The sequence below is a fragment of the Apodemus sylvaticus genome, chromosome 13 (assembly GCF_947179515.1).
Source record: "Apodemus sylvaticus chromosome 13, mApoSyl1.1, whole genome shotgun sequence".
In the NCBI taxonomy this organism is placed as follows: domain Eukaryota; kingdom Metazoa; phylum Chordata; class Mammalia; order Rodentia; family Muridae; genus Apodemus; species Apodemus sylvaticus.
The window spans coordinates 101,229,508-101,243,327 of NC_067484.1; the positions used below are offsets into that span (position 1 = coordinate 101,229,508).

Genomic DNA, 13,820 nt, shown 5'->3' on the forward strand with positions numbered 1-13,820 from the left:
TTCATTTCAAGAAGATGTTTACCCTAAGTTTACTTTAAGTAGGTCAGTTAGATAATATATAACTGCTTTATAGATCCTTGGCAGTAAATGCAGTTTGAGATTTCTTTCTTTTCTTTTTTGTTTTTGTTTTTGGTTTTTTGTTTTTTTGTTGTTATTGTTGTTTTGTTTTTTTTAGTTTTGTTTTTTTTTTTGAGACAGGGTTTCTTCTCTGTATAGCCCTGGCTGTCCTGTAACTCACTCTGTAGACCAGACTGGCCTCGAAATCAGAAATCCACCTGCCTCTGCCTCCCAGAGTGCTGGGATTACAGGCGTGCACCACTACTACCCCAGTTTGAGATTTGCTGCCATATTCAGCTTTGCCAAGATGAGTTTAGCTTTTCTTTTCTTTTTATCCCTCCATCCCTCCCTCTTTTCCTCCCCCACTTCTCCCCCCCCCCCAAAGAATTGGCCAAAGGCTTAAACTAATCCATATTCTTGTAAACCAATTATTTTTTGTAGTCTAGAGATATGTGGATGTGTTTGGATAAAGACTGCAGTCTGAAAACCATTTACTTTTATCAATATTGTCCACATGTTTAAGAAAATATTACTTAAAAAGGATGGAAGAAATGACTCAATAGTTAAAGGTACTTACACAGAGGACTCCACATTTCCAGTACCCATGGTAGGGGAGGGAGGCTTACAACTGTCTGTAACTCCTGTTCAAGGAGACCTGATGCCCTCTTCTGGGCTCTACTGGCACCAATATGATCTGTGACATACTGTTTTTAAAGTATTAATTTAAAAATTAGCTTCCAAAGTAATAGGTTTCCTTACAGCATTTTTAATATATACTTAGTTTTGGCTGATTCTTACCCATATCTCTATCAACCTGTCTGTTCCCATCAGTCCATCTGCTTTCATATCTGTGTCCTATTGCCTCTCATCTTGCTTTCATTTAAATTCACATATTTAACAACTAGAAACTAAGATTTACATACGAAAGTGTACTATTTATCTTTCTGTGTCTGGGTTAACTCAATATACTTTAATTTTCTCTATTTTCCTGTGAAATCCATAATTTCATTTTTCATTATAGCTGAATACAAATCCGTAAAAATATGGAAAGCTTCATGAATTTCTATCAGTTTAACATAAATATCTGTTCGAAACAATCACAGTCCACATGCCTTTGGTGGAGAGACAAAAAGAAAGTTTTTGAAAACCACTTGCTTATTGCTTTCCTGTTATTTCTCTCTTGTGGCAACAATTTATGTATCATGTTTTGGAGTCTCTTAAACTCCCCACTTCCCCAGAAGACAGAAAGCTGTATACCTAACCTGCCATAAGGACCCGAATAAATTGGGTGGTTGTAGCACATATCTTAATTCTAGCACTCAGAAGGCAGAGGCAGGAAAATCTGAGTTTGAAGCCAGCTTGATCTACAGAGTGAGTTTTAGGAATTCCAGGGCTACACAGAGACATCCTGTCTTGAAACAAAGCAAAAGGTGTCGAAACAAAATTATGCTCTGGTGTGTGGGTGCCTGCATGTACATGTACCATAGGCATGTCTGGTGCTGCTGAGGCCTGAAGAAGGCTCAGATCGTCTGGGATTGGAGATGGTTCTGAACTGTCAAGTGGGTGCTGGCAATCAAACCTGGGTCCTCAGGAGGAGTAGCCAGGACTCTTAATTGATGAACTACTTTTCCAGCCCCCAGAACCCTTTAAAAATTTACTTGATGTTTACAAGTGTTTGGTTTGCTTGCATTAAATGATTGTGTGCAGCCCATGTGGGTGGTAGGAACAGAACCTGGGTCCTCTGCAAGAGCAGCTAGTACTCTTTAACAACTGAGCAAAATTTCCCACCTATAAAAGTGACCTTTAGAAACACTATGTAGATAGGGCTGCTATGAACATAGTAGAACATGTACCCTTATTACATGGTGGGGAGTCTCCTGGGTATATGCCCAGGAGTGGTATAGCAGGATCTTCTGGAAGTGAGGTGCCCAGTTTTCGGAGGAACCGCCAGACTGATTTCCAGAGTGGTTGTACCAATTTGCAACCCCACCAGCAGTGGAGGAGTGTTCCTTTTTCTCCACACCCTCTCCAACACCTGCTGTCTCCTGAATTTTTAATCTTAGCCATTCTGACTGGTGTAAGATGAAATCTTAGGGTTGTTTTGATTTGCATTTCCCTAATGACTAATGAAGTTGAACATTTTTTAAGATGCTTCTCCGCCATCCGAAGTTCTTCAGGTGAGAATTCTTTGTTTAACTCTGTACCCCATTTTTTAATAGGGTTGTTTGGTTTTCTGGAGTCTAACTTCTTGAGTTCTTTATAGATATTGGATATTAGCCCTCTATCTGATGTAGGATTGGTGAAGATCTTTTCCCAATTTGTTGGTTGCCGATTTGTCCTCTTGATGGTGTCCTTTGCCTTACAGAAACTTTGTAATTTTATGAGGTCCCATTTGTCAATTCTTGCTCTTAGAGCATACGCTATTGGTGTTCTGTTCAGAAACTTTCTCCCTGTACCGATGTCCTCAAGGGTCTTCCCCAGTTTCTTTTCTATTAGCTTCAGAGTGTCTGGCTTTATGTGGAGGTCCTTGATCCATTTGGATTTGAGCTTAGTACAAGGAGACAAGGATGGATCAATTCTCATTCTTCTGCATGCTGACCTCCAGTTGAACCAGCACCATTTGTTGAAAAGGCTATCTTTTTTCCATTGGATGTTTTCAGCCTCTTTGTCGAGGATCAAGTGGCCATAGGTGTGTGGGTTCATTTCTGAATCTTCAATCCTGTTCCATTGATCCTCCTGCCTGTCACTGTACCAATACCATGCAAATTTTAACACTATTGCTCTGTAGTATTGCTTGAGGTCAGGGATACTGATTCCCCCAGATTTTCTTTTGTTGCTGAGAATAGTTTTAGCTATCCTGGGTTTTTTGTTGTTCCAGATGAATTTGATAATTGCTCTTTCTAACTCTGTGAAGAATTGAGTTGGGATTTTGATGGGTATTGCATTGAATCTGTATAGTGCTTTAGGCAAAATGGCCATTTTAACTATATTGATTCTACCGATCCATGAGCATGGGAGGTTTTCCCATTTTTTGAGGTCTTCTTCCATTTCCTTCTTCAGAGTCTTGAAGTTCTTGTCATACAGATCTTTCACATGTTTGGTAAGAGTCACCCCAAGATACTTTATACTGTTTTTGGCTATTGTGAAGGGGTTCATTTCCCTAATTTCTTTCTCAGCCTGCTTATCCTTTGAGTATAGGAAGGTCACTGATTTGCTTGAGTTGATTTTATAACCTGCCACTTTGCTGAAGTTGTTTATCAGCTGTAGGAGCTCTCTAGTGGAGTTCTTTGGGTCACTTAGGTAGACGATCATGTCGTCTGCAAATAATGATAGTTTGACTTCTTCCTTTCCAATTTGTATCCCTTTGACCTACTTATGTTGTCGAATTGCCCGAGCTAGTACCTCAAGTACAATATTGAAAAGATAAGGAGAAAGGGGGCAGCCTTGTCTGGTCCCTGATTTCAGTGGGATTGCTTCAAGTTTCTCTCCATTTAGTTTGATGCTGTCTACCGGTTTGCTGTATATTGCTTTTACTATGTTTAGGTATGGGCCTTGAATTCCTGTTCTCTCCAAGACTTTAAGCATGAAGGGATGCTGAATTTTGTCAAATGCTTTTTCAGCATCCAATGAAATGACCATGTGGTTTTGTTCTTTGAATTTGTTTATGTAGTGGATTGTATTGATGGATTTCCGTATATTGAACCAACCCTGCATTCCCGGGATAAAGCCTACTTGATCATGGTGGATGATCGTTTTGATGTGTTCTTGGATTCGGTTGGCAAGAATTTTATTGAGTATTTTTGCATCGATGTTCATAAGGGAAATTGGTCTGAAGTTCTCTTTCTTTGTTGGATCTTTGTGTGGCTTTGGTATCAGCGTAATTGTGGCTTCGTAGAAGGAATTGGGTAGTGTTCATAGCAGCCCTATTTATAATTGCCAGATGCTAGAAAGAACCCAGGTATCCCTCAACAGAAGAGTGGATGCAAAAAATGTGGTATATCTACACAATGGAGTACTATTCAGCCATTAGAAACAATGAATTCATGAAATTCTTAGGCAAATGGATGGAGCTAGAGAATATCATACTAAGTGAGGTAACCCAGACTCAAAAGGTGAATCATGGTATGCACTCACTAATAAGTGGATATTAACCTAGAAAACTGGAATACCCAAAACATAATCCACACATCAAATGAGGTACAAGAAGAAAGGAGGAGTGGCCCCTGGTTCTGGAAAGACTCAGTGAAACAGTATTTAGCAAAACCAGAACGGGGAAGTGGGAAGGGGTGGGTGGGAGGACAGGGGAAGAGAAGGGGGCTTGCGGGACTTTCGGGGAGTGGGGGGGGCTAGAAAAGGGGAAATCATTTGAAATGTAAATAAATTATATCGAATAATAAAAAAAAAAGAAAAAAGAAAGGAAAGAAAAGGAAAAAAAAAAAAAAAAGAAACACTATGTAGAGCCGGGTGGTGGTGGCGGCGCATACCTGTAATTCCAGCTCTCTGGAAGGCAGAGGCAGGCGGATTTCTGAGATCAAGGCCAGCGTGGTCTACAGAGTAAGCTCCAGGACAGCCAGGGCTATACAGAGAAACCCTGTTTGTTCTTTCAAAAAAAACAAACAAACAAAAAACCAAAAAAAAAAAAAAAAAAACCCACCATGTAGCCTAGATTGTTCTTGAAGTCTTTCCTATCTTCCTGTCTGCCTTACCCTCTACTTAACTTGGGTTTATTCACTTTCAAAGTACTTGGAATTACTTTAAGACATTGCTTTAAAAAAATATGACATTGCTATATATAATAAGGTTGTACCAAGAACAGGAAGGGAATAATCAATCACTAAGTTAGTTGAACAGAATTTAGAAAGTTTTCTGTGGGTTTGAATGATCATTTTCTTTCTTTCTTTCTTTTTGTTTTTTTCGAGATAGGGTTTCTCTGTGAAGCCCTGGCTGTCCTGGAACTAACTCTGTAGACCAGGCTGGCCTCGAACTGAGAAATCTGCCTGCCTCTGCCTCCCAATTGCTGGGATTCAAGGCCTGTGCCACCACCACCCAGCTGAATGACCATTTTCTAAAAATTAAATAGAATGATGTATTAGGGTGTCTTAACCAGTCTGAAGTCAGATACCTAGTCATAGGTAACCTTGTAACTTACACATAGCCTTTTGTTGAGCCTTCTTAAAATTAATTAATTAGTTAATTAACTGACACTAGGTGTATCTGTGGCTGTTATGGAACTCACTCTTGTAGACCAGACTGTCCTCAAACTAAAGAGATTCACCTGCTTCTGCCTTGCATTGTACTTTTACTGCATATATGTCTCTGTGGGGGTGTTGGGTACCCTGGAACTGAAGTTACAGACAATTGTGAGCTGCCTCGGAAGTTCTGGGAATTGAACCTGGATCCTTTGGCAGACTGTGTTCTCCATTATTGCCAGAGCATGGGCTCTATACTTCTGGTTCATGCAATATGTGAGAAATAGGACTTCTGAAAACTTAGCCTGAAATTATGTCTCCTAAATGCTTCACCAGGTTGCTTCTGACTGAATATCTAGCAGGATGAGCACCTACAACCCTCCCACACCCCAGTAGCTGGCACTGGATGCGCTGCTGAGGAAAGATGCCATAAACTCCTCCGATCTGGATCACCTGCCCACTGTGCTTTTCCCACCACTCTTCCTAGAGGCCTTCAATGGAAGACACACACAGATATTGAAGGCAATGGTGGCAGCCTGGCCCTTTACCTGCCTCCCTGTGGGGGCACTGATGAAAACCCCTGATGTGGAGGACTTGCAAGCTGTGCTGGATGGCATAGATATACTGCTGACACAGAATGTTAGTCCCAGGTAAGCAAGGCCCAAGGAGGCTAAATGGGGAATCATAGGGATAGTGGTAAGACACACATTAGGGCAGGAAGAATGGGGAAAACAGCACAGGGGATAATGATGCCATTGACATGGGGATTTGTGGAAATACTATTCAATTTGAAAACTGACCTAAATGATAGTCATAGGTCAGGACAGCTCAGGGTACAAGGAACCATGTTAGGATGAGCCTTTCTGTGGCTTTCCTACAGGCACTAGATATGGAATAGACACAAGTCAAGAGCAAATGAATGAAGGGATGTGGGTCATGTCTCCAGATGCAGCTCCTTGCCTGCTTGGTGCAATGTACTTTGATGGAGCTGATCTTAGACATGTGGGATCCAGGCTAACTCCATGTTGGTTCATTTTGCATTATGAAACTTTGCCTTTATCTTTCACAAAAGCAGGAAGCTTCAAGTCCTGGACTTGAGAGATGTGCACCAGGATTTTTGGGATGTATGGGCTGGAAGAAAGGATGAAGTCTGCTCAGCAAAGACTGGGAATGAGAAACAAGTTGCAAAGCACATTCCTAGATATGCACTGAGGCAGCGTTTGAAGGTGGTCACTGACCTGAGCCTTGACTTCTCTCTGAAACAACATCAAACATGCTTACTACAATGGGCCCAGCAGAGAAAACACTCTTTGAGGCTATGCTGTCTGAAGATGAAGATTTGTCACTTCCCAGTGGAGATTATCAGGGAGATCTTGAACATTTTTCAGCCAAACTATATTGAGGAATTGGAAATATACACAAAACAGGACCTATCCTTTCTAGGTTGCTTTGCACCTTGCTTTGGCCAGATGAGAAATCTTCGCAAATTCCATCTAAGGGAAATAAGATTGAGGATCTCAGTTAGTGGTGTGCTTCATTTTGCAGATGTAAAGGACTGTGCTGCCAAACTCTTTTCTCAGTTCTCCAAACTCAACTATCTCCAACACCTCTCCATGAATGGTGGCTACTTTTCCAGTGACAACATGAAACTGTTGTTCAGGTAAGGAAGGATAGTGATCTGTTTCTGTTATAGCAACAACCTTTCCCTTTACTTCAATCATTTGTGGGCATCTCAGGTGTGACAGTCATAGAGGATGTTACAGTGATGCACTTATTACACTATCAATGTGTGGACTGTTTCCTTCTTAATGGAGCTCACTTGATTCGGTCCTCACTCATGTGGAAGAGTATGGGCTGGGGTAAGGGATATTGAGAAAGCTGTCTTGTACGCATGTCCATTGTGTGGGTCAGATGCTGTAAGTGTGCTTTCCATATTACCCTTTGGGATACAGGCAAAACTGATTCAAGGTAACAGGACAGATATGGGGAGGCTCCACAACTACCCTCTACAAAGATTTGTGAGAACAGGAATCCGTTTTTTCCTCTTTTGGAGTAGCCTCTACTCCATAAAGATTTGAACACAAGTTTTGACTAAGTAGACGGGAAATCTGTGACACTGTGGTGGGGGTCATCAGTGTCAGGGGTGAAACACTGTGATCAGGGATAAAGATTGTGGAGATTGCCGGGACATGGATAAAGTCTGCAGGACATAGGCCAAGATATTGCCAGAACCCTTCTGTGCTAGTTCTTTCTAGGTGTGCTCTCCTAGCGTGATGGTGCAAACTCTAGTTCTCTGACAGAGTGAGGAAGGGTTGTTGCAGACATGCGGTCTGATCCCACCCTACCTGAGTGTAATATGCTTCAGTAAACAATGCTATGAGGAGACACCAACATGCTGTTTCCCCAGGGTAGACCTTCAACATAAGCATAGATTGACTCTACATATGTGGATTCTCTGTGTCAGTATCAATCTTACTAGAGTCCTCCAGCACCATGAGTCAGAAAATTTTTCTTGTTCTTTCTCTAGATGCCTGAAGAGTGCCTTGGAGTCCTTGTCTATGACTGTCTGCCAACTCTCCAAGTCAGACTTGAAACACATGTCAGTGTGTCAGAGGCTCTATCAACTGAAACACCTGCACTTCGATGATGTAGTGCTTCCCACGTCCTGTTCCAAGAGTCTCCGAATTCTCCTAGAGAATGTATCTGAAACTCTGCAAACCCTGCAGTTAGAGAACTGCAGGATGAATGACTCTCAGCTCAAAATCCTTTTGCCTGCTCTGGGCCAGTGCTCACAGCTCACCTCTGTCAATTTCTATGAGAATGACTTCTCCACTGCTGTAATAAAGGAGCTTCTGCAATGCATGGCCAATCAAAGCAAGCTGGTTGTTGAGCAGTACCCTGCCCCACTAGAGTGCTATGATCACGACGGTTATCTTATAGTGGACAGATTTTCCCAACTGTGTCAAAATCTCATGGACATTCTCAGGGCCAGAAGGCAGCCCAAGACAATCACATTTGCTTCAGAAACCTGCCGTTATTATTGGAGTCACTGCATCTATGATATGAAGACCAGACTTTGCCGTTGCTGGCGGTAAAGAAGAGGTTGATTCTAGATGCTAGGACATGATATCTGAGGAAGTACGTTCATCCTGGGGTTCCGGAACTTTGTGGTTTCAAATCCATTGGAATCAAAATGGTGTTCTGTGTATGGAGACCACAAGGGTCACTTGAAATGAAGAATAAGATAATAACATCAGGTGTCTTGTAGAATCAGAAAGATGGTACTGCGTTTCTAAATGTGCCCCCATCGGGACAGAATCGCCAGTGACTTCCCCATGTTGTAAATATATGGCCAACCTATGAACTGAATGTTCTCCTCTCATGTGCTACTGAGTCACCGACCTCAGTTTTAGGTTTATGTTCATAGTATCCTATGACATCATGATGTATGATCAAAGAAATTATCATGTAAGACATATTGGTAGCATTAAAGTCAATTAAGACATTGTATTTTACTCTTTGCTTCCCACTCTTTGGCTCCTTGGTATGTACGCAGAATTGTCAAACTAATTGTGAGTGGCTCTTGAAAACCAACATCTGTCCAGAACCTTCCTTGTGATGTAATATGATGTGATTGTGGACTCAGTGTCATTCCTACACTAGACCCTGAAGTCACACACACTCTAGAAATGGGGTGTGGGGGAGTTGTTAAAAGTATCATTTTTCCCAGACATGGGCTATCATAAGACTTACTATGACCATAGTCTATCTTCTTGCTCTTCCATAATGTTGAATAGTTTTATCTGTGAAAGTGTGGTCCCACAATACAACTTATTCACACAAGTAGAATGCATACTCTATCCATCTCCTGAGGGCCCATCTGTCTTCCAGGTCACTTCACCCACAGAAAGGTAGAGACAGGATAAGCAGGTTTGTTATGCCTCAAACCCACTGGGGATTGATGTTCTCCATGTGCTAACAGTGTCCTATTATTGTTGTTGTTATTATCATTATTATATTATTATTTTATTTCTTGATTTATAATCTAGCCTTGGCCTGCACCCCAGTCCCCCAGTTACAGAAAAGAACTGCAGGGACAAAAATGGAGAAGGGGCTACTAGTGTTCTTTAAGACAATGGTGTGGCCGGGCAGTGGTGGCGCACACCTTTAATCCCAGCACATGGGAGGCATAGGCAGGAGGATTTCTGTGTTTGGGGCCAGCCTGGTCTACAGAGTGAGTTCCAGGACATCCAGGGCAACAGAGAGAAACCCTGTCTCAAAAAATCAAAATCCTCCACAAAAAAAAAAAAAAAAAAAAAAAAAAAAAAGACAATGGCATGATTTTTGCAATGAAGTCCTCTATGGAGGGAATTCATTCTGCATCTTCTGGTTCATTGACTCTGAATACAGCTCCATGTCAAGACTGTTTCCTCAGCATTGTAGTTCTGACTCAGCACCTCAGGACTGTTTTGTTACACAAGCACATGCATAATGTGTTTTAGGTTGTGTTGTCCAGATGGTGCCAGCCTATAGAGCAAACCCATTTACTATTCATATACTATTGAGTACTGTGCTTTCTGATGTGTATCCTACCTCAAAATTGGACACCTTAGAGGCAATAGAGATTGTCCAACAGATTAGAGCCCTTGCTATGCTTTTAGACCACTAGGATTCGTTCCTGCTACCAACCTGTAGGCTCTTATCCTTCCAGCTCTGTGGAACTCAACATTTATTCAATCCTATTCCCACATCTGAACTCCTGTGTGTGTAGTGAATATAAGTGCATGCAGGCAAAACATCCACATTACACATAAAGATACAGACCTGTGGGATGCAGCTCAGATACCATTCCCAGCCCAGCTACTACCACCCTAACATTCCCACATCAAGCACCTAACAATCTATAAAGTAAAAGGAAAACTCATCCTGATGTGCAGAATAGTTTTCCATCCTTCGTCACCTGAGCAACTTTTTCAGGTGGTGTCTTGAAAGCAGACACTGTTTGCCTGTGTTCTCCTGCATTTCTTTAAGGGGGTTATTTACTTATTTATTTATTTTATTTATTTATTAATTTATTTCTGGCAAAGTCTCTCATACATGACTTTCCACGAACTCCACAAAGAAAGACAGACAGGACATACAAGCATTCAAAGACATTATTCTATCTAGATGCTTTTTGTTTCAATCAATTGCATTGTGGCCCTGGTCATGATAGATTCATGCTAATCCTGTGGTGAAAATGCATTCGGTCTTCTGTGATCCTAACAGTCTTTAGGACCTCTTGCAAGGTTCAAAGTTCTAAAGTCTCCTCTGACAGTCAAGGCAATATCTTGAAAGCCATCCATCAAGAACATAGAGAGAAGCAGGCAGGACTCTCATGAGCAAGTAGATGGATTTTCATGGAAGCAAGCTCCTGCCCCTTTAAATGATGGCTGCAATCCCTGCCAGGGGATTTTGTTTTTAAAAAAAAGGTTCTAGAGAAAAATCAGCCAGGACAACCAAGGACACACAGAGATAATACAAACAAATACAAAACAAAAAAAATTACCCACCTACAGAACCCAGGTATGGAGATCTCCTCTGAGCAACCAGAGTGTGTGGAGTTCCAGGCCCCTTCTAAGTCAAGCATCTCTGAACTGTCAAACCCCAGAGGCTGCTGTTGCAGAGGGATTGGCCATGTCTACATCCCATCTGACAACTGACCTAGGCTGTTTCACTCCTGTAGACGTGGAACTCACGTGTGTCCTAGAGTGGGACAGGATGATTAGCTGCCTCTGTTGCTGTTTACCTTGTGTTCTATTCCTTCACTGATCTGACCAGCTCACAGACCTTTCCTCTAAAATATACTTCCTAAAGGATTCATTTCCTTGTTCTGAGAGTTGATACTTTTCTTCTCCTTCTCTCTGCCCCACCTTCACCTTCTCACCACCCCACACCCTTGTGAGTGCTTGGATCATCAAAGAACCTGACCACCTGAAATTTTATCAGTGAATCTGTCTACCCATCATGAAAAGAATCTCTTGGGGCTGGAGAGATGGCTCAGCAGTTAAGACCACTGACTTCTCTTCTGAAGGTCCTGAGTTCCAATCCCAGCAACCACAAGGTGGCTAAGAATCTTCTGTAATGAGATCTGATGCCCTCTTTTGGTGTGTCTGAAGGCAGCTACAGTGTACTTAAGTTTAATAATTGAATCTTATATATATATATATGTATATATATATATGTATATATATATATAAAGGAATTTCATTTCAGACAGGGTCTCACTATGCAGTCCTTGTTGTTTTAGAATTTACTCTGTAGACCAGACTGACCTTGAACTCAGAGACCTGTCTGCCTCTACTGTGCTAGGATTAAAGGTGTGCACAAGCATGCCTGGCTCTGGAAATCCTTATTCAATTATAAACCGTAGAGACCTTTTGCTCTTCCTCGGATACCCTCCATGGGCCCCATTTCATGGCTCTGGCAGTCAACCTTACACAGTAACATCTGAAATGATGGTGGCTTAAAGGAAGCGTTTTGTTCTTGCCTGGACCTGATATCCTGTCATCTCTTTGTAGCCAGTTCCTAAGTTCTGAAGTCAAATTGTTCCTTTCTTGTAGATGTAACCTGCAGAACCCACAGCTCCCCACAACCCAAACCCCTGCTACTTTTACCCACACTTCCACTCTGCCCTTTACTGGGAAATAAGATAAGAAATCCTAGTGGATGAGCCAATCTTTTGTTGCTACGAAGCATGTCAGTGTCCATATCCCTCCCCTAATGAAACTCTAAAACTTTAAAATTGAGAAATTTCATGGAAAATTATACAGATAAAATAGTAGGCCTAAAATCATTTCTAAATTAATTGCCAAATTAAGTACAAATATTTTTTAATAAAATAGAAGATTTACATGGAAAATATGACAAAATTGAAGAAGTATATAGAATTTTTTTTTAATTTAAGATAATCATGGAAAATTATACAGATAAAATTGCAGGCACATAAATATGTCTTAATCAATCAAGAGTCAAATTATAAATATTACTGACACAACTAGAGATTTACATGGAAAATAGTTCTGATCACATAGAAGAAATATATAGACATTACTTTAAAAATCACAATTTTCACAGAAAACTATACAAATAAAATGGTAAGCATAGAAACATTTCCAAATTAATTTGAAGAGGAATTATAAACATTTTTGATAAAATTGAATATTTACATGGCATATATTTTTTATAAAAGTGAAAAAATAAATATAAAAACATGTTAAAAGTGACAATTTTCATGCAAAATTATACAGATTATTTGGTAGACATAAAATATATGGCTAAATTAACTGAAAAATGAAGTAGGAATGTTTTGTGATAAAAAAGAAGATTTACATGGAAAATTTGACACAATTGAAGAACTTAATAGAAAATCATATTTAAATCTAAGATTTTCATGAAAAATTATACAGATAAAATTGTAGACATAAAACATTACTAAATTAACTGAAAGTGGAATTAGAAATATTTTGTGTCAAAACTAAAGATTTACATGGATATTATTCTGGAAAAAATTGAAGAAAATATAGGAAATGTGTTAAGTTTTGCGATTTTCTTGAACAATAATAGATCAATTGGATGATATAAACTATTCTAAGTTAATTGATAGCAAATTATAAACATTTTCTGATAAACTTGAAAATGTAAAGGGAAACATTTCTGATAAACTGAAGAAATATAGAGAACAATATTGAAATTTAAGATTATAATGGAAAATAATACAGATCAATTGGTTGACATTTGGACAATAATTGAGGAAGAAAGTATAAATATTTTCTGATAGATTTGAAGAAACGTGGAAAATAAAAGTGATGAAATACACAGGAAAACATGTTAAAAATTGAAGCTTATCATAGAAAATTATACAATTATATTTGTACTCATAAAATATTTCTAAATTAACTTAAAGTGTAATTATAAGCATTTCCTGACACAATTAGAGATTTACGTGGAAAACATTTCTGACAAAATTAAAGAAATATATAGAAAGATACATTACATTTCTCAACTTTCAGGGAAAATTATGCAAATAAATGGTAGACATAAAAACATTGCTTATATAATTGAAAGGGGAAGTAAAGCATTTTCTCATAAAACTAAAGATACACGGATAATATTTTTAATAAATTGAAAAAACATAGAAATACATGTTAAAATGGATGTTTTTCATTGAAAATTTTTCAGATAAAATGGTAGGCATAAAAACTTTCCTAAATTAATTGGAAATGAAGTAGAAATATTTTGTGAAAAAATAGATTATTTATGTAGAAAGTATGCTTGGTAAACTAGAAAAAGGTATTAAATTTGACGATTTTCATGGAAAATAATATCAATAAATTGTCTGACATCAAAAACATTTCTAAATTAATTGAAAGTGGAATTATAAACATTTTCTGATAAAATTAAGATTATTATGCAAAATAATATGGATATATTGGTTGAATTGAAAATATTTCCAAATTAATTGAAGGAGGAAATACACATTTTTTGATAAAATGGATGATTTAAGTGGAAACTATTTCAGATAAAATTGAAGAA

At 39.2% G+C, this 13,820-nt stretch overlaps 1 protein-coding gene across 1 annotated transcript; it reads left to right on the forward strand.

Moving 5' to 3' along the window:
• The first annotated feature begins 5,771 nt into the window (after window positions 1-5,771).
• LOC127663688 (PRAME family member 8-like) lies at window positions 5,772-8,596 on the forward strand. Its single transcript, XM_052155316.1, has 3 exons — window positions 5,772-5,896; window positions 6,316-6,906; window positions 7,774-8,596. Exons 1-3 carry the CDS (start codon window positions 5,772-5,774, stop codon window positions 8,339-8,341), a joined length of 1,284 nt encoding a protein of 427 aa, XP_052011276.1. The 3' UTR covers window positions 8,342-8,596.
• The last annotated feature ends 5,224 nt before the right edge of the window (window positions 8,597-13,820 follow it).